The 20,805-nt window shown below is 44.3% G+C and overlaps 1 protein-coding gene across 2 annotated transcripts in view; it reads left to right on the top strand.

The window, feature by feature from the left end:
- Window positions 1–4,821: 4,821 nt before the first annotated feature.
- The window catches only part of USH1C (USH1 protein network component harmonin), an 844,250-nt gene continuing 828,266 nt past the window's right edge, over window positions 4,822–20,805 (top strand). Inside the window, exon 1 of one of the 2 annotated variants that reach the window (XM_069623780.1) lies at window positions 4,822–4,942. In XM_069623780.1, the coding sequence (XP_069479881.1) occupies window positions 4,907–4,942 (36 nt within the window). In that variant the 5' untranslated portion in view covers window positions 4,822–4,906. The remainder of the gene's footprint in view (window positions 4,943–20,805) is intronic. The other variant, XM_069623779.1, reaches the window with a different exon arrangement.

Below are 20,805 nucleotides of genomic sequence, written 5' to 3'. Positions count from 1 at the left end.
TGTGAAAGTTCCCACGCACCCCAGTAATGCACGTACCCCACTCGCACAGGGCCTATCGTGTGTGAAACTTCACGCACACCTCCGAAATACATGTACCCCGCTCCAATCGAGTGTGAAACTTCCCGCAAACCCCAGTTATACACATACCACGCTCCAATCGCGTGTGAGACTCCCCGTGCAGCGGGGTACATGTATTCGGAGGGGTGCGCGGGGAGTTTTACAGGAGTTTTCGTGGTTGGGGGCCTGTGCGCCATGTACGGGATTTGTGCGCTGTGCATGGCGCACGGGGAGGGGTTGGGAGCGTAACTGGCGCTGCTGCAGGGTCGCTGCGCCACTCTGCGCCACGGCTGGTTTTGGAAGCTAAAATCCATGAATATGCTGTGCGCGGAAATGGATTTTAGTGCACGCGGCTGGTGCAGAAAGTCGCACGTGCACACTGTGCGCCAGCCGTGTGCGCCACTTGTGCGCTGAATTCTATGAATTACCCTGTATATATTCATCTCAATGATCACTATCATTCACCGTTATGCTTTCATTTCCTTACATGTTGCGAGTTAAGTCTGTACGTTTTGTCTTCCTGACTTTTCCCAATCTTCGACTTGCCTGCTCACTCCACAGAACACGGTCTGAAGGCTACCAAGGGCGAGGTCACAAGTCGCCTCTACACAAACAAGGATCGATGCTTTAAGACCACTATGGTGGGGATGCATGCTGCAAAAAAACACATGACATTGCACAAATGCCCCAAAGCTTGTGCTGTAAATAACATAAAAATCAGCCAGAACATATTTTACTGGCAGAGTGCTTTGATCTGCCAATAAAATAGTACTTCACTTTACTTTACTTTACTTTACTTTAATACATTTCTAACGTGCACCAAATGGCCCCGGGGTTTACGGGTGCAACAGACATACAACAAATAACATAAACATCAGTACTATAGAAGCATACTTGCGTAGATCAGGAGTAGCAGTTCCCATAAAAAAATAGCAGACAATCTATATGAATAGGAATGTCTTGAGCTTTATCTGCAACTGAGCAGTGTACATAATTTCCCTCAAATCTGGTGGATGGCATTCCAGGCTGTAGGAGCAGTCAGAGAGAAATCACATTTCTTAACTACTGTCAGTTTACAAGATCTTTAGCTGATTTGTGTTACTCAGTCAAACACATAGTACTATATTTATACGCCAGTGCTTCACTCAGGTATCACAGACTTGAGCCCATCAGACAGTTATGGGTGATTAGAAGGAGGCAAAATTACATTTTGGGCTCTACTGGTAACCAATGTAAGTTGTGTCTTGCTTCAGAAACATGATCTAGCCTCTTGAATCCTAAAATTACTCTAACAATACCATTTTACACTGTTTGTAATCTAGCACATTCTGATTTGGGGATACCAACCAGTAGGCTACTGCAGTAATCAATGCTTGACCCTATAATAGCTCTTGCTATGGTTTCTCAGTTGACTTGGGAAATATAGGGACGGAGCTGCGCCACCAGTTTAACATAATAAGCAGTTGATGAGACTAACCCTCTCACATGTGCCTTCATATTTAAATGCTGGTTCAAATAGACCCCTAGAGTTTTCACTTTTTCCTTTAGTCTTAATATCGCAACCTGCCACTCGAATGTGGCGATACTCGACTCGCAGTTTGCAGATTCTTCCTTTCTTCCCAATCACCATTAACTTCGTCTTTTCCTTATTTAGCGCTAGACCATTATTTAACATACAATTTTGTATGAGATTATAGATGTTATTAAGTCTTTTTTCATCCTCATAGTGATTGCCAGATACCGGGATGACATATGGCATGTCATCTGCATAGTTCGTAAACCCAATCCCGTGTTTTTCCAAAAGATCAAAGAAAGGGACCGTAAAAATGTTGTACAGGGATGGAGATAAACAAGCCCCCTGAGGCACATATATGCCAGTGGGGTCAGCTGTGGTTCGGCATCCTCGGGAGGATAGCTTAGGGGCAACATGCTCGCCTTGGAAGCAAGACGACACGGAGCAACACAGGATCGATCCCCGGGTCCGCGCTTAGAGACCTCTGTGTATTAAGCGCGTTATAAATAACCTACCAAATCAGATCAAAATCCTGGCTGCATACCCAGCACCAGGGATCACCCAAAAAGGAGCTTATCTACAATACAGCATTCTCTGAGAAACCTGCCACTTCCCCGAACCTGGCTTCCATCAACACATGGTCCACTAGGTCAAAGGCGGCGGACAGGTCCAGAAGCATAAGCATTGCACTCTGCCTCTTGTCCATGGTCTGCAGCAGTCTGGACCTGAGATCCAGCATGTCCGTTTCTGTCCCATAGCCCTGCCTGAAGCCAGACTGCCATTTATTAAGGATCCTCTAGGCATTAGGATGGGCTGCAATTTGCGTATAAACTCGCTACTCCAAGATTTTCAGCATGAAAGCAGTATTCGCAATGGGCTGGTAATTGCATTGTATTTTAGGGCACAAGCTTGGTTTCTTTAACAAAGGGGTAATCCATGCATTCTTGAGGGTGGTTGGTACCGAGTTTTGTTTAAAAGAGGCATTGACAAACTTACAAAGTGTGCCAATCAGCATAGGGGAGCATGCCTTTATTACATTCACAGGGCAGATATGCCCTCTGCACTTGTGGGTTTAAGTTAAGCAATAAGCAATGCCAGTTCATCTCCTGTGATATGACTGAAGTTGAATTGCTCTTTATCCCCTTAGGCATGTGGTCGGTCCCATCAGGATGATCTGCAGTAAGACTACTGGTGTCCTGGCTCGTTCCAATCATCATTTTTATTTGACAAAGCTTGCCTGTCATAGCCCCCTCAATAGAAGAACACCAGATCGAATCTTTATTAATATTATCCGAATTCCTGGAGCTCAAGGACTCTGGCTCTTTCAGAAGCTTGAAGAGTTCCTTGGATTCAAATTGTGCTTTTGTAGTCCTCGGTTCATAAAACCTTTTTTTAGCTGCAATAACAGCTTCTTTAAAAAATGGTGCCTCCATTTTATAGCAGTCTCATTCCAGGGCATCCACAGAGGATCGCCAGACATAAAAACACCTAATTTTGGCAGACTTTCGTTTTTGCAGCTGCATAGAGAACCAATAGTTCCCCTTCCTCTCCACTATTTGCTTAGTTTTGAGAGGAGCTAACATATTAGTGGCCTCCATTAAAATGTGCTGATAAGCAGACGTAATATCCTCGACCAAGGTAAGCTTAGACACCTTCTCTGCTAACAGCAATAGCCATGGTGTCATTGCTTCCAGGGTAAGCTTCTTAAAATTCCTCACGGTCACCAATACTTTTTTCGCCTCCCTCCTTCTCTCGATCCTCTCACACAGTATAGTAAAATGTACAAAAAGGTGGACCAACTAAGGACATGGGGCAACTACTGTATCCATGGACGCCACCTTATGTGTGGCGACCCAGTCCAAGGTGTTCCTCATCGTGTGAGTAGGTAATGTAGTAAATTTCTCAAAATCAAGATTTTCTAGGGAGCTTTCCACAATTCCTGCTGGGGAATCATTCTCATTTCCCAACCAAAGATTTAAGTCCCCCATAACTAGGGCTTTCGTGTTAATTTTAAGAATGGGAAGAACAGTATGACAAATTTGTGTAGCAAATGTAGGCGTCGTGCTGGGGGATCTATAAACCAGGACCAGGTTATATGTAGTTTCTGTGTTTTTCCTGATTTTAAGATGCATGATGTCACACCCTTTGATAGGTGATGTTGCAATTTCCCACCCATCCAGGCCAGTTTTAAAAATAAAAGTTACTCCACCTTTACCCTCCTGTCTATCCTGCTGTAATATATAAAAGCCGGCGGGAATGGCTAAGGCAAGTGTGGGCCCTGCTGCGTCATGGCACTAGCCTTCAGTAAGCGCACAAACATATATCTCCTGGCTTTCAATATACATAGACACATCCAGGGAATGTTTGAAGAGTGATCTGGTATCAAGAATATTTTAATACAACTTTTATGACTAGGCTTCAAATTCAGATCTTTACCTACTGGAGTACTCAGCTTTAAATCCTTTTGTTCCACATGCTGCAGTGTGCTCACAGCACTATGCGCTCTAGAGTTTACCAGCATGACTGGAGCCTCCTTAGCACACAACAGACCATTGACCCCGTTACCCTCTGGCCAAATCTCCGCCCACTTCAAAATTAGCTCCTACGTGCGTTACATCTCTTTTCAATCCTGCTATTGTGTAGCTTAATGTCTATGCTGTTCTATTCTACTGTTTTACGCATTTAAATCTTAGCCATTGTACTTTAATTGTGTGGAAGTGGTAAGAGTAGAAAGTTCCTCACATTAAACACACAACACTGATAATTCATGATGTTGTTCAGAGAATTCAAGAGCGAGAGTAAACACCCTGAGTCAAACAATGTAAGTTATAACTTGGCACTGAAAATATACGGCTTATATGTAATACGCACTTGGATGAGATAAACTATTTAGATTGAAGTATGCAAATTAAAGTCAAATTCAATGCCAATACAAACACTAAGAGGAGACCTGTATGCCTGCTTCTTGAAATATTGTGTTGTCATAAAGACATACCATAACTGCAAAGAGTCACCAGAAACAGATGCGCTATCTACAACATTAACCTTTAAGCATGACAGTAACCAACAGAGAGGCGGCATTAGCTCAGACCATACAAATACATCATTAATATCTTTATTAACAAGCAGAGCGGACACCGGGTCGAGAAGCAGAGCATTTAGCAGCCAATGGGAAGAGAGCAGACAGCAGCTTGCGGGAAGCCTGCAGGTTTGACCAATCCGGTCAGAGCTTACATCTCATCTTCAGAGACTACTTTGCATCTCAGATTTCACAGCAGGAGCGCAGACCTTCTGTCGGTGACAGCTTGCGGTACCTTTCAGCCAGCTGCGGGCATCATGGAGAGAAAAGTGGCGAGGGAGTTCAGGCACAAGGTAAGCGCACCTCACCACTCATAGAGCCGTCACTTGGAAAAGGTTTCGGACGGCATTTCTGAAAGTTAGACTTTCTTACGTGTTTCTGTTTCTTAAGAACAGTCAGGCGACAGTGGATGAGACTATGGACTTTGAACATGTATTAACCCGGGGGAGGCTATGCTTGTTACTGCAACTGGGTGCATGCTTTGCTGTATCCGTCCTTGCTGGCAAACCGCCTCATTGTGTCTAACTCTAACCCATGGAAGAGTTCTTGTAGTTAGACATCGAGATGATGTTAGAAGTGTGTGCATTGGTATCAAGCAGCCTCCTTAGACGATAAGGTGGCCGATTAAATATGAGCAGAGTGCGTGTCTGTAGAATTCACAAAACGACTTTCTCGCCAAACATAGAATCTGAAATTAATACTAGCCAAGTGTTAAACCTTCAATGCACACGCAGTTAAAACTCAAACCAAAAAAAAATGCGGCAATGTGAATGCGAAGGATTCTGAAAGTCATTTGAACTGCTATTCAACCCGTGTGTGTGTGTGTGATGGAGCAGTGTGTGCGAGCACCGTGGGGACTACAGGTGGAGAATGCACTGAACAACACTGTACGGGCATTTCCCAAGGAAATACCGGCGAGGACCACCGGGTGACTAAAAACACCAGGGCACCGCGTGCTCGCGCGCCCCATTGACACTTACAAGAAAGGCGAGTACAGACTAACAGGACAGCGTTTTCTGACATAATTCTCCCAAATAGTTATTCGTTATTGTCTTCGTGGTCTCCTGGCTTGGTGAGCCGGGAAGCATGTTGCCAGTAGCTACAAGATACTCCTTAAATAATGAATACACTCTGTCTAAAGCAGCGCCAAGTCACGTCTTCTCGATAGAACACACGCACCCTTCCTCGCGAGTTTCCTCTTTTAGTTTATGGCTCTCGCTGTGACTGCGGGAGGCAATAAAACCTGTTACATATTAACCCCTTGACTTTTGACCCTTTGATGGGACTGTTTATGCAACCTTATTTTTAAAGGACGCTCCAATGGCCGCGCAATAACGAAATGTGCCGCAGCTGCGACTTCAGCCAGGGCACTTTTAATGTTGATTCAGTCTTTTAATTGCATGGGTTCTCCGCATCTGGGATGGGCAGCAGCGCGGAAGAGCATTCGTCTCGGAAGCCTCCTGACATTTAGCTCGTATGTTCACTTTGCAGTTCACGCGGTGTTTTGAAAAAATAAAATAAAAAACAAGACGCATTCACATTTACAATGAAGAGATTTATCAGTCTTATTATTGGGCATATCACACTTGTAATATGTATTCAGGCTGACGCAGGATCCAGCATATCAGTCCCTACATCCGAAGTGTCACCGTCTTCCAGGCCTGGCCTTTTATCCACCAGTGTTTTTCATGATGGAACTTGTAGACTCCTGTTTTTCAACGGGTGGCGGAGGCAGCTTTTGATGGGGTGGTGGGCGGAGTTAATAGGGCGTCAATGGGTGGCTGGGAGTGCACTGGCCCCTGTCCCCTCAACCCCCCACTGTTTTTCATACAATGTGATACAATGCCACGTGGAGACGGTGTAAACACCCTAGCATGTTTCATTGAAAACAATAATGATAATCGAATGATGCCGGTTATTCTGGTTCTTAAAGGAGAGTGTGATAATCAGATCCCCCTTTCATAAAGCTCCATGCAAGAAGCATAGTGCATGTGCCATTGCTGCACCAGTCTCCTGACAACTGAAGCACCTGCTCTTCAGTGGTTCCTGGCAGATTCTAAGGCCATATGTGCAGGCCTGACAGTTGCTGTGGCCCAAAGTCACTGCAGCCATAGGTAATATTTTAACTTCCAAACTTCTGACACACAATGTAACATTGTGTCCCTTATCTGTCTGGTTGCAGTGTACATTATAAGAAAAAGCTATACCTGGTTATGTTATAGTGAAAGCCACATCTATTTGGTAAGTGTCAACCCAGTGAACTCACCTGTGTGAGACAAGGCATATTAATGACAGCCTGGCGGTCTCCACTTGAGCAAGTGAGACAATAGGCAGGATGCTGGCCTCCTTTGATTTCTCAGGAAGAAGGGCAATATCTCCCCTTAGACCAAGGAGGTCTCACCAGAAGATCTCATGGGAACCCTGCTTTCAATGGGAACTCACATAACAAAGGCCAGCGTTGCACTGGGGGTTTTGCACTCTAAAGTGCCTTTGAAGTTCAGGCATGAGAGGTGGATGAAGTTATGGAAGCCAGAGAGGATGAAGTAGGTCCCACCATCTTGCTTTTCTGAGGTGCACTCCTTCCTTCCTGCCCCCTCCATTTTCTGCTGAAAAGACCCTGGGTATGATAAAAGAAGGTAAGGGTCACTTGTTATGGCAAACGTGATCGGACCCATTACAGCAGGCTTGCTTCAGTCCAATCTCCTGTGACCTTGTACCTTTATAAGAAAGGGATCACCTACTCCTTCTTTGATTCTTTCATAGACACCAGGAAAAAGACATCTCAGGAACCCTCTTGGCCATGCAGTCCGTTCCAAAGTTCTCTGCCATCAAGGCGAAGATGGGTGCATCCAAGGCAGAGGAGAGCTCTGTTCCCTAACCACCTACAGGGATCATTGGGGTGACTTCTATTTGGACCAGGGCAAGCTACTCTGCCAGCTACCCTGGAACTTGACTCCTCACTGGAGCTGAAGAATCCCCCTGCAGGTGCCAGTCTAACTCCCGGGACTGGGAAAAGCAGAGTAAGGACTCACCTTGTCCTCAAGCCCCTCGATTGGAACTGCCAGACAACCAGAAAGCATAACAGCAGCTGGAATCCTCTTTGCACACCTTTAAACAGCCTTTAAACTGCATTCCACATTCTTCGAGCTCACAGGACCCACCTTGCTGCTTTTGGTACTCCATAACTTTGAACTGCTTGCTTGCATATTTGTACCAGCTCTACACCACAATGCTCCAGAAGCTCTCCTGGCCGCATCTGTACGAATACAGGCTTACTACTGCAGAAGCTTCCAACGCATAGCTTCCTTGTGCACCGCATCGAACCAACCTGACATCGTCTCGAACTGACTCGAACCTCAAACTGAATTGATGGAAACTATAGTGCCACACACTGGCTCAACCAAGTTGTATCATCATCTCGAACTGACTTGACCGCAGACCAGAACCTGTTGGACCCTTCAAACATGCCTCACTTCGAATGAGCCTTGTCATGAAGCCGACTTGACACCGGCTCGCTGTTTGGATCAATGTGATTTGTCACATCTCAAACCTGGCTTGAATACAAGGACAGCATAGAGAAATCTATTTAGATTCTGTCGAACCACTCAAGATAAAAAAAAACATGCACTGTTAAGAGGCCCTGCAGGCACTGTTGAGAGGCTCTGCACCCCTGGTTCATTTTCTGGGACCAAAGTGACTTTTAAGTCCCTTTTTGCACATCTCCCCACTTGCACCCAAAAAAGTATCAGCCTAACTCTCACAGGGCATTTGAATGAGCACTCTGAGATGCACTCGTTCAGATGCCTTTTTGTTCCCCTTTGCACATTTGTGTAAATAAGGGGATGTTTCAGGGCATTTTAAAGGACATTCTAAATTCACATACAGGATGTGCTTTAAAATGCCCAGAACAAGGCCTTATGCCCTATGAAACAGGTGCAGGGGGAGGTTCAAATCACGACAGGGTCATCTTTGACCCTGTCATGGTTTTCTTTTGAAGTGTGACATCTGCGGATTAAACTGTTGCTGTCACATTAGCATTTTTTTATACAATGGGCAGGCCCCTCTTTTTTGTTTATGGGGAGCCTCACGGGAAAACGGGGCGAATATTTAGACAGGAAAACAAGCGAGTTTAAGGCTCCCCCCTCTCTGTTGTGCAGGCAAAATAGCCTATCTCTGGAAAGAGTTCAGCTGTGGAACAAATGCTGCACTTAGCCTCTGCTTTTTCATACAGTAAATTCAATCAAAGAAAAACATATAATTCTGAAATAATCTGTGGCATTCGACAAATGGGAAGAGCAATTCATACTTCTGTGCAGTAGGAACCCCAGCCGGCCCATAGGACTCGGGGTTTCCCAACAGCACTTTAAGATGAGTAGCAGCACCCTTGAGATGGATGGGGATGCAGATTAATACTCTCACATCAAATCAATAATGACAACTCATTAGTTTGGCAAAGGGAGTCCATTTAATGACAAGTACAAAAAACAGGGAGTTCATGAATATCAGCATTCGCTCAATCTTCCTTCTCACTTCAACTCCACTTAATTTCAGAAAAGAAACATAGTATTTATACCAACAACTCGTCATCACTGATGTGTAACTCTCAAAACTTAGCATGAAACTTGATTGGTTCTAGGAAGGTAACTTTAATATAGGCACTATATCTGTATATGGTAATGGTGAGAGGGGATTGGATAAACAATGTGAGGTGGGGCAACTAAGCCCTTCCTTTAAAATGGCTACTGTAAACATCACTAAAAGTACAACGTCTCATTGGTTCTACTAACTATAGGACCCTAGATTACATGGTCCACTATGATTGGGTTGGCATCAACCCCACTCATACTTTTCCATTTGCTTAGCAGCGTGCAGAATAGCCGGCCAGGTGCAGGAAGTTCGTCTGCACCCCCAAACCCCCGCCAATTATAGTTACAATCAATCATCACTTCAGTGTTCATGTGTGAATTATTTCTTTGTGGTTGGCCTCGAGTCTGCTTCTTGGCCTTGGAAAGTTAAGGCGTCTGGACATGGCAAGGGTCCATGCATAGGCGTGAACGTCTCATCCCTTCTGCTTGCTCGGTCACGTGATTCTGACACAGTGAAATCGTCTTATTCTTCATGCAATTTCGTGTGTTTGATTTAATTCTGTCAGTCGCCTGCCATCTGTGGCTTATCTTGACCTTTCTGAACAGGATACTCTGTTCTTCTTCTCATTAATTGTATCCACTGTTGGCCTATTTCAGCCGATGCGACCTTGGCTTCGTGGCATGGTTACCCTCGTCTGAGCTTCTCTCTGTCTTTAATTCTCGATTTGTTTGCTGCAAAGCTCTCCTCTTGAGACCTTTAGTAACCTTTGGTTGATTCTGCTCTTGTGCGTAGTGGATGTATACTTATATAAAGTGCTTTCTTGATGTAGATATGTACATGTGGTGCTTGCCGCAATCTATGTTACTACTAAGCATAAGCAAGCCTCACGATTTCTGTGCTTCTTGCAGTTACTTACTTTGCATTTGTACACGTTTAAACTAACTGAATATCTTCATTGTGCATATGGCATAAGGTTCTGACAATTTGACATCAATTGGTTTACTTTGGCTTAGGATGTCACTTGTCCATGGTGTTTCATCTCTTTTCATCATTCTCAGGTCGTTATATCTTCTATACGTGAGTCAGTCGTGGTTCTTATGACGTCATCATTCGTCTTCCTTCAGCATCTTCTTAGCTTCTTCGGGTATTACATTCTGGCGATCGTCATTCTGCCTCATTTGTCGATATGGTTTTCTCAATGGGTACCCTACTGTCCAGGTTTTCTTAGGTGTTGGTACTTCAATAAGTGCTGTTATTCTGATAGGTACTGCACAGCGCCCCACTGTGGTTCTCTGCTGGTTTATTTGTTCATTGTACATCAGGTATTTTGGCATGAATATTCCTGGTACTTCAAAATGGGCGATAGGAGTGTGAATGGTGCTTGGCACCTCCTCTTCACTCCCCCCACTGGGCGATTCATCGACCACTTTCACGTCTTCTTTTGTATCCACTTTTATTTCATCCTCTGGATCCAGGCATAGAGGCCTGAAGAAATAGCTCTTTGGGGTCCATATCTTTATGACTCCCTTCAAGTTTCCTGCTGTTCTTACGTGCTCATCTTTGTTCCATGTCATAAATTGACATTGTCCATTTGGAGTACAATAGATCCATCTTCCCACATAATTTCTGTGTTTCCTTGGATACCAAAACTTTGTTCCTTCTGGTGCATAAATGCTGGCTTTCACAAAGTCACTTATTTATTCACCAGTCAGGTCCTTGGGCTTCCATCCTGGCTCAACATCAATCATGATCTTCATCCCTTTGGCTTTTTTCGCAGTTTTCTGGAACTGAGATATTATTATCTTGATAACACAGAATCCGAGCAATATCATCACCAGCAGGGCTCCTAGGAATTTGAATGCATCTGCCATCCATTACATAATCCATGAAAATAGTAATCCAAACCAGCTGTCATCGTCAACTTTGTCAGCTTCATCAGTCATCTGATTCTGTAGTTTCGTCAGCATACCTATGACCTCTGTTAAGGTTCCATTTTCGTCATCCTGAGATGGTATAAATGTGCAACATGATTCTCCGATTTTTGCACAAACACCTCCATCCATAGCTGTAATCATGTCAAGGACATATCTGTTCTGGAGAGTCATTAGTCAAATCACCCTTAACTCTTCCTTAATTGCATTGAATACATTTATGGTCATTTTGATGGTCTGCAGTAACTACCATCTCGTTATCTGCAACCATTTAGTATTTGCTCCAACCTGAACTCTTGGCATCAGAATTGTTGTGAACACTGATGAGGTTAGGCTGAACAACCTGTGTTCATACGGGATTGCATGAAAGGCTTCTTCTGATTTAGCAGAAAAGTAATTCTCTCTCTTCATTCGGCTCATTAGTTCCACAGTTCTCTTCTTTTTCAGGTGAGCATCTGCTTTCGGGAAACTGTCAATATTCAAATCACTTTTTGGGATCACCAATGCTGGAACATGGACATTCACCAGTGTGCATATACCTCCCCAATTCTTCTGCAATCTGATATTTGCTTTGGATCCACTTGCCCAATAATGACCCATGATCACTGCAGTACCATGTAATATTCCTGGAGTGTCGAACACTCAGACACAATTCTGATTCTGTCCCATTTTACTTGTACCATTATTCCTGAAGCAGAATTGTGGGCTCTCCAATGGTACTATCTGTAAGCGTCCTCCTCTGTCTTCGACCCATGTCAAAAGTTTAGCAAGTCTTGGCCATATTGGCTTGCATCCATTCTGTACTATGTCAATAGTACCCTGGTAACTCCTGATGACAATCCATGCATTGCAGATCACTACTCCTTTCTTCCATCCGTCTGGTGAAAGCACTGTTCCCCAGATTTGCATTTGGCCACTGTTCTTCCAACTCCGAGCTTCTTCTGCAGTTTTCCCTTGAACGTTCAGTCTTTGGTTTGCCTCTCTTCTGATCTCTGCCCCTTTAACTCCAGGCTTCTCATATCTGATAATAATGTTCTTTGTTTTTCCATTGTTTCTTGTCTTTATGTCCTGGACATAATCCCCTTCATTTGGATCACTTGCTTCAGTTGCCCATTTGAGTCAAGCATCACTTCCCATGAACTGGCCTCTGGTCTTGCACATTGCTATATGTGACAGACAGTGTGCTGTCTGTACATCTATTTCAACAGCTACGACGATCTTTGACTTCCCCATGCTGTAAGGTAGGAGTGTACAAACAAAGCATTCCACCTCGAAATTTTGTTGTCCAACTTCTTTCATATGTTGGTACCATATGTTATTTCCCAAATGTGCTGTGCTGTCCATGTAGTTGTTTAGTTCGTTGCTGTCTTCTTGTGTGCTTCTTCTGATTCTTAAGGTTTTCATGTAGTTTGCTATCATCACATCCTTAATCGCATCCATATAGCTTCTTCTTCATGAAGGATTCTCAGATATCTCCATCCATCGTCCAGGCATCTTCATCTGTACCATTTGAGTAGGAGAAAGTCTGGTAATTCTTTCCTTGACCTCTTGTCTTTTCCTGGCTCTGGTTATGAATGGCCAAATTGATTCTGTTATCATCTCAGCACGTGATAGTTTTGCAGGACTTGTATTTGTTTTCTTCATTGGACGAGGTGTGCTTGTCAATGCTGTCTCTGTTTGTTTATTCTCCAACTCCTTTTGTCTCTTAAGAAGTTCAGTTTTCTCAATTTTTCCTTTGGCTTCTCTTGGTGTGGAACTTCTCATCATTGGTCGTCCAAACTTCTCCCCTTCTTTGGACTGTGGTTCTGTAGTTATTGACAATAGACCAGGTGTATATGCACTCATCGTTTGCGTGTGCATGTTTTTCATTAATCTTTTCTCATGCTTGCTCTGCCGATCCTGTCTCTGGTAGTTCAATTTGTTTGTTACCACAAGTGTGTGTGTGTTATTGCTCTTCACATCCATTTCAAGTTCACTCATTCTGCTATCAAACCTACTAGGGACCGGAATGACTATGTAAGGTCTGGGCACCTTTGTGGGTTTCATGCTTACATCATTAGGTGGGTACACTGGAATCGGAACACTTTGTGCACCAATATAAAATGCAGTTCGAATCGTCAGTGACAGTAAAACAATGATGAATACAATGCACAGGTACATAATTCCTCTATAGGTTAACTTGCAACACTTATTTCCGGGCCAATACAAGCATCTCTCCTCCTGAGGGAGGACAAGATTACTATTTTGGTTGCACATCTCGATCATCTAAGGAAATAAAACTAACTCTTTAATACATTCTAGGTAATATCATTATCTCTGGATTCTGCTGTCTCTGCTCCTAGGTTGAAGATACTGGAACGATTGTCCTTCTTTGGCTGAATAATAGATTGTCTCTTGTTTCTGGAAACAGTTCTCTTTTCTGTGTATGAAAATGTCAGGAAAGGTAATAAGTTGAGCAAGTCTCTTAGTTTGCGTGTTCAAAATAAACAAGCTACCAATCAATGCCTCTTATATGTTTCACTCCAGAAGACATGTCTTTTTGTGTCAGCATGACCAGGAGTGAAGTTCTCTGGCAACACTTTCTCGATCTGTCCATCCGGCGGAAAGTTTGCAATCTTCTCTGGTAATTCTGATGATGATTAGAAAGTTCAACTTGAAATACAACACCATGCAGGAGCATGCTCATCTGTGTAGAGTTTTCTGGGTCTCTGATGAAAGTGAGGACATCAACACTGGTAGGTCTTCCCACAAGCTCTGCAAAGTCCTCAATTAGGCGAAAAAACACATTGCTTGCTAGTCTGCCATCTTCTGGTGACAGGGACATTTGTCTTGTCTTCGGTGAACTCTGGAAGCAAAAGGAACTGCTCGGCAATCACGATGAGGAGCCTGCTTATTGTCTTTTCGTTTTCAGGGTCCTTGAGAAATATGGTGATGTTAGTGAGCCTTCCCACTAACGACGGGTACGATCTCAATACTAACTTGAAGTAGATTAAAACATCCTTAGTGATGTCACTACTGCGTGACACCATAAGTGAGTCAAAATAGGGCTTCTGTTGTTAAGTGACTCCAATCAAGCACTCCCACTAAGTCAGTGCCTTGTCTGGGATTGCTCAAGGGAAGCCCTTATTTATATATTTTTATGACAAGTTATACTCTGGATGATAAACCCTTATATAACGCCCCTCTCTTTGAATCCCCCTGAACTCACTGAGCCAGGAAGTAGGTTTGTTTTGCAATTTAAAAGATGTATTGGAAAAATTAAACAATATATATATATATATAACACTTTTATAATAAATTAATATTTGATAGCACCCTTATGAATATATTGTTGATCAACAATAGATAATCTAACACTAGCACACTTCTTTAAAATCAATGAGGAGTTAGTATAGGAAGGATAAGGTAGCAGAGAATACTTTTATGGTTTCAAGGAAAACAATGAGGGAAAAATGCAGCACAGAAATAAACTTGATATGATTTCAACAAAAGATAATATGATAATTTTTTCTTTGACAATTCCCTCCCCCCCTATGCAAGATAAGGAGATGGAAGGGGAGATGGAAGGAGAGCATACAATTCTCAGGAATACAAAATGCAATACAAATTTCCAGTTCCCCCCAGCGAGCTTAGAGGAAAACAGGTATGATTTTAAAGCAGGCAAGATCCTTTTAAATGTGGTGGCAATGAAGTGAAAAATATGCTGAAAATGCTTTTAATTGCCTCTAGAGGTTCAGGGTGAGTGAGAGATACTTTAAATCAGCTCAGGTCAGCCGTACCAATGATTCAGGGATGGTTATCAGGTTGAAAACAAATTTTAGCAGTTCAAGCAAAAGCGGCTATCTTTGACAGGAGCTAATTTTTCAATTTGCGGCAAATTTTCCGAATGCGTCGAGCGCTTTTTGGAAAGATTATAATCTTAGCTTTCAAATCTCATTCCTAGCACCTACGATTCCAAATATACGGACGTTTTTATGAAAGTAGTTTTTCAGAAATGAAATAATGATTCAAAATGGCAAAATTACACTTTTACAGGTTTAAAATCGGAGAATGAACACACGATTCCTATGATGCAGTTCTGGACAGGTTCAAATGTTTTGAATCAGATTATTTTAAACTAAGAGATTGGTTTTGCACAGTTCTGGCTGAGTACTCACACTATGAATTTGAAATAGGCCGTCAGGGTCTGGTCAGCAGGTTTGGACTGGACTCCTGGCGGGTGGTTCTGAAGTCACAGCTCTCTGGGTCAGCTCTGCTCTGCACTTCACAGCAGTCTGGTCTGGGTCTCTCTGGTTCTGGTCTCTCTGGATACAGCACTGCTTTCTGGGTCTGCTACCGGTTCTGGCAAAAGTTCTTGGTAAAGAATCCAACAGCTCGCCCGGCTGTAGAATAGTTTGGTTGGATTGCTGGATTCTGAAGGCCTGCTGAGAAGAGTTCTCAGCTTGTGGGTTAGGCCTTTGCTTTAAGTTCTGTAGTCTATCTGGAGTCTAAGTTCTGGATGTTCGTTCTAGATGTTGTGTGGTCCGGCAAAATGCTCCGCAAGAAAATGGAAAACGAATCTCTCTACCTGGGTTTTGGTGTTCCTTTTATGTCTTTAGAAAATGGGTGTGTGCGTGGCATAACTAAGCCTGCCCCTCACAACTTATCATTGGCCAAGTTTTCCTCTCTCCCTTGATTGGGGGACTGAGTTGTGAGTCAGGATGAGTCAGAGTGATGCTATTTTTATGGCTGGCTGAAATCCCTCCCCTTGTCAAATTGCACACAAATCTATATTTGATCCAAATACACATTTATCTATGTACCATTTTTCTAATATTATATGTCCAGTTAACATATTTTCTGTAGCACCAAACCTTCCGATCCCTGTCCTTGTAAGATGTTGTGTCCACTTCTGACAGAATTCTGCCCTTTTCATCAAGAATACAACCTCTAAACTTTTCCAGAATTTACACAAACATGCACAAGGAATATGGGCATCAGATGATAAAGTGTCAGATTTTAACATACAGACATTCGGAGTAATACCTTATTTTCTGCTACTACCCCCCAGAACATACCACAGAGTCCTAACACCTCTTAAAATGTGCACAGAAGAATCACAAGAATAATGATATTAATTATATAATTTTGACAAGTCCGTACTATGAATTATCCATCTTTTTAAAATTATGCTCTGGCCCGGAGGAGTGTGGTTTCCCAAAGAACATGGTGGAATTTCTGGTTTGTCCACTTTCTCCAACTCAAGTTGCTCACAGAGGCACTGCCCCTCCAGTTTCTCCGCTATGTGTTCCTCCACAGATGAACTTTTGATGAGGACATCATCTACATAAGCCAGGTGTAACGCTCACCTGATTCCCACAGAGGCGCTGATCCCGGCTGGGCTGCTATCGTTTCTTCAATTGAGAAGCGTAGAGCTCGGATGACTCTCAGCACTGGGCTTCCTCTTATCGAATGTCTGACTTGCAGGGTAAGTTTTCTGCAGGTGGAAGAAAAAGGGCTAATCACCGTTTGATGGGATTCCTTCTCCCACCAATCGCCAGTTTCTCCCACAGCCTAGCTTTCTACTTGTCTCGGCGAGCTCTCACCTTAGGCGTATAAATGCTGAGCTCTCCATCCTGCGTCTGGTGCAGGGGTGCGTGCATTCCAGTTACGTCACTGGATGAGTTCAGTGTTAAGGCTCAAGTCTTTTGCGGCCTTAGTTGTGGCACTGGTGCTGGGATGCCGAAGAGCGATGCCACCGTTACTGCACGAGCGGATGCCTGTAAGTATACTGTAGTCTTTAGGCTTTAAAAGATGGGCACCTCAATAATGTCCCTTTTCCTTTGTTTCAGGCCTCGGCATGCTGTGGGCGTAGTTTTCCGTTGCCGCTGCACGTGCCGATGCACGTAAGTATAATGTTCGTTGGCCGCTTTTAATGGCACCTCTAATAATGTCCTTTTTCTAGTTTTCAGGTGCCGGGATGCTGCGGGCTTTATATCCGTTGCCACTGCACGTGCCGATGCACGTAAGTATAATGATCGTTGGCCGCTTTTAATGGCACCTCTAATAATGTCCTTTTCCTAGTTTTCAGGTGCCGGGATGCTGCGGTTGATGCGGCCGCTTCAGCGCGTGCAAAAACTGGTAAGTTAATATGAATGCGACTGCCTTCACCCGAACCCCTTTTTAATTATGTCCTTTGCCTTTCAGGTGCAGAGAAGCTGCCGAAGAGAAGGCTGCGGTTAGCTCCGTTGCAATCACGGATGGATCATGTAAGCGGGCGCGGCTGCGAGCAAGTTGCACTTTTCTAACCTTATGTTTATTCTTTGCAGGTTTTGCCGGTGACTGGATTCCGGGATCTGGTAAGTATTGTTCTGTGTCTTTCTTCATCCACAGGTTGCTGCGCGGAAGCTGAAGATGACTCTGGACCTGGAATGCAGGAGCCGACTCGGTGAGCGTCCTGCTGCTGCTGCAGAATAACGCGAAGCACGTGTTTTCCATCGGGCGTGGTTTAAATAGCAGAGAAGTGCTTCCAGTGTGTGTTCTTCCACCGGTTCCACCCAGGTAAGAAAAGAGTTCCTGAATGGAGGGAATAGTTCCTCCCAGCCCTGATGGCTGGGGACTTCAACCAGACTGGATTGTTCTGGGTAAATATGCAGCATGGTCTACCTCAGGTAAGTCCACCCAAGCATTATTACACTGTTTATCAATATGAGCCCGGACTGAAACCCTTCATAAGCCAAAGGCGCCAGGACACGGTCCAAAGGGCCCCTGTAGGGGTCTGCTAGGTCCGGAGTAGTGGAAGACGGGTCTGCTTCCGAGGGCGCTGGGCCAGTCCTGGCCCCTCGGGAGTAGCGCCCATGACAACACCCCCCCTCAAGGCCCCTCCCAAACTTGTCCTCCCCGGGGGTTTTGGTTTATCGGGAAAGGTTTGGTGAAATTTCTGGACTAGACGAGGAGCATGGACGTGGTCATAGGGTTCCCATGACCTTTCCTGAGGTCCGTAGCCTTTCCAGTCGATTAGGTAGAATAGCTTCGATCTGATGATTTTAGAGTCCAAAATGTCTTTTACTTCAAATTCGGGCTCCCCATTCACTTGAATGGGCTCTGGAGGATTGGTCAATCTGGTTCCAGGTTGCATGGGTTTCAAAAGAGATACGTGAAATACAGGATGTATTCTCATATGGGTTGGCAATTCTAATTTAACGGCCACTGGATTAATTATGGCCGTAATTGGATATGGTCCCAGGTATTTGGGGTTGAAGGTGCGAGGCCCTTTAAGCGATAAATGTTTGGTGGACAGCCAGACTTGATCCCCAACCTGGTATTGAGGGGCATTGCTTCGGTGTTGATCTGCTCCTTTTTTGTACCTCTCTTTAGCTTGTTGTAGATGTCCAGTCGCTTCCTTAAAAGCTTGGGTAATAACGGTGTGCAATTGATCCACGGCGGGTGTTCCAAGATCTTGAGGTGGATCAAGGTTGGAGGTTCGAGGATGAATCCCATACAAGATGTAGAAGGGACTCTTCCCGGTACCCGAATGAACTGAATTGTTGTAAGCATATTCAGCTATCCAAAGGATGTCCTTCCAGTTACTCTCCGACTGTTGTAGCATGCATCGTAAATATTGCTCGAGAGTCTGGTTTGTTCTCTCGGTTTGCCCGTCGGTCTGGGGATGATGGCTGGTCGAAAGTCTTACATCGATTTGAGCTAATCGACAACAGCTACGCCAAAAGTGGGAAATAAACTGGCTCCCCCTATCTGAGATTAGTACTGACGGGAAGCCGTGTAGCCGGACGATGTTTTCAAGAAATACTTTGGCTAGGACTAATGCTGAAGGTAAGCCTTTTAGCGGAATGAAGTGGGCCATTTTAGAAAACAGGTCCACAATAACAAGAATGGTGTTGTACCCGGAACAGGAGGGTAAGTCTGTGATGAAGTCCATGGAAAAGGTATGCCAGGGACACGGTGGGATGTATAATGGTTTCAGAAGACCAGCCGGCCTCTTCTTCTGACCCTTGTTTTGAGCGCACACACCGCAGGACATCACGAATTCCTTTATGTCTTTTCTCCACGAAGGCCACCAGAAGTGTCTCTTCACCTTTTCTGTGGTTTTGGCAATGCCAGGGTGACCCTCAATTAATGAATCATGATAGCAGGAGATTACCTGTCTTTGTAAATCGGCGTGTGGTAGGAACAATCGTCCTTGGAAATAAGGCAAGTCATTGCTTACGGTGAAATCTTTTCCTTTTTGTAACCAGTTCAGTAAGTCTGGTGAGGTTACAAGTTGTTTAGTTTTTTCTTCAATATCCTCAATGGATTGTGAAGAAATCAGACCCACGATCCTTTGTTCAGGAATTATTGGTACAGGTTCTGGATTGGCAACGTTATCTCCCATTCCAATTCGGGAAAGAGCATCCGCTTTGCCGTTCTTGTTGCCGGGGCGATAAGTGATCACGAAGTCAAATTCAGCAAAGAATAGAGCCCAGCGAAGCTATCTGGAGGATTGAGCCTTGGCGGTTTTCAGATACTGCAGATTTCGATGATCGGTGATCACTGTGACGGTGTGTCTGGCCCCGAGGAGATAATGCCGCCATGCCTTAAAGGCTGATTTAATCGCTAGAAGCTCTTTGTCTGTGATGGTGTAGTTGATCTCAGGCGCCGAGAACTTCCGAGACCAGAATGCCACAGGATGCAGTTGGTTAGTCTCTGGATCTCTTTGTGATAGGACTGCTCCCATTGCTAAGCTGGAGGCGTCGGTTTCAACGATGTAAGGGAGGTCCGGGCGTGGGTGTTTCAGTATTGGCGCCGAGGTGAATTTAGCCTTTAGCTCTTGGAAGGCTTGTTCTGCTTCTGCGGACCATTCAAAGCGTTTATTTTTTCTTAAGAGGGCGGTGATGGGTTGTACCACTTGTGAAAACTCTGGAATAAATCTACGGTAAAAATTGGCAAAGCCTAGCATGCTTTGAACGCCTTTCACGGAAGTAGGAGACGGCCATTTGAGGATAGCGTCTACTTTTCTCGAGTCCATGTGGACTCCTTTGGTTGTCAGAATAAATCCCAAAAATTCGACCTCAGTAACATGAAAAACACATTTTTCGAGCTTGGCAAAAAGTTTATGTTGGCAAAGTTTTTCAAGGACCGCCCTAACATGATTTCGATGGTCAGCTTCTGAAGATGAGTACACAAGAATGTCATCTATGTAGACGACAACGCAGACATCAATGAGCTCTCTGAGGACATCATTCATAAAATATTGGAAGGCGGCCGGTGCATTGCATAGTCCAAAGGGCATCACTTGGTATTCAAATAGCCCATACTTAGTGCGAAAGGCCGTCTTCCATTCATCTCCTTCCTTGACCCGTACCAAGTGATAAGCTCCCCGGAGATCAAGCTTAGTATAAATACAGGCGTTTTTTACCTGGTGAAGGAGTTCCGGGATCAGAGGTAAGGGGTACCGGTTTTTTACTGTTATCTGGTTCAGAGCACGATAATCTATACAGGTTCTGAGGTCACCTTCTTTTTTTGGTACGAAGAACAGAGCCGAGGATGCAGGGGACTTCGACGGACGGATAAAGCCATTGGCCAGGTACTGGTCTAAATACTGTTGCAGATGAAGGTTCTCAGGCTCGGTAAGGGCGTAAATCCTACTGCAAGGGGGAGTT

This window comes from Ambystoma mexicanum, chromosome 11, assembly GCF_040938575.1.
Source record: "Ambystoma mexicanum isolate Mex_15411 chromosome 11, UKY_AmexF1_1, whole genome shotgun sequence".
NCBI lineage: Eukaryota > Metazoa > Chordata > Amphibia > Caudata > Ambystomatidae > Ambystoma > Ambystoma mexicanum.
This window is presented reverse-complemented; position numbering and strand designations above follow the sequence as displayed.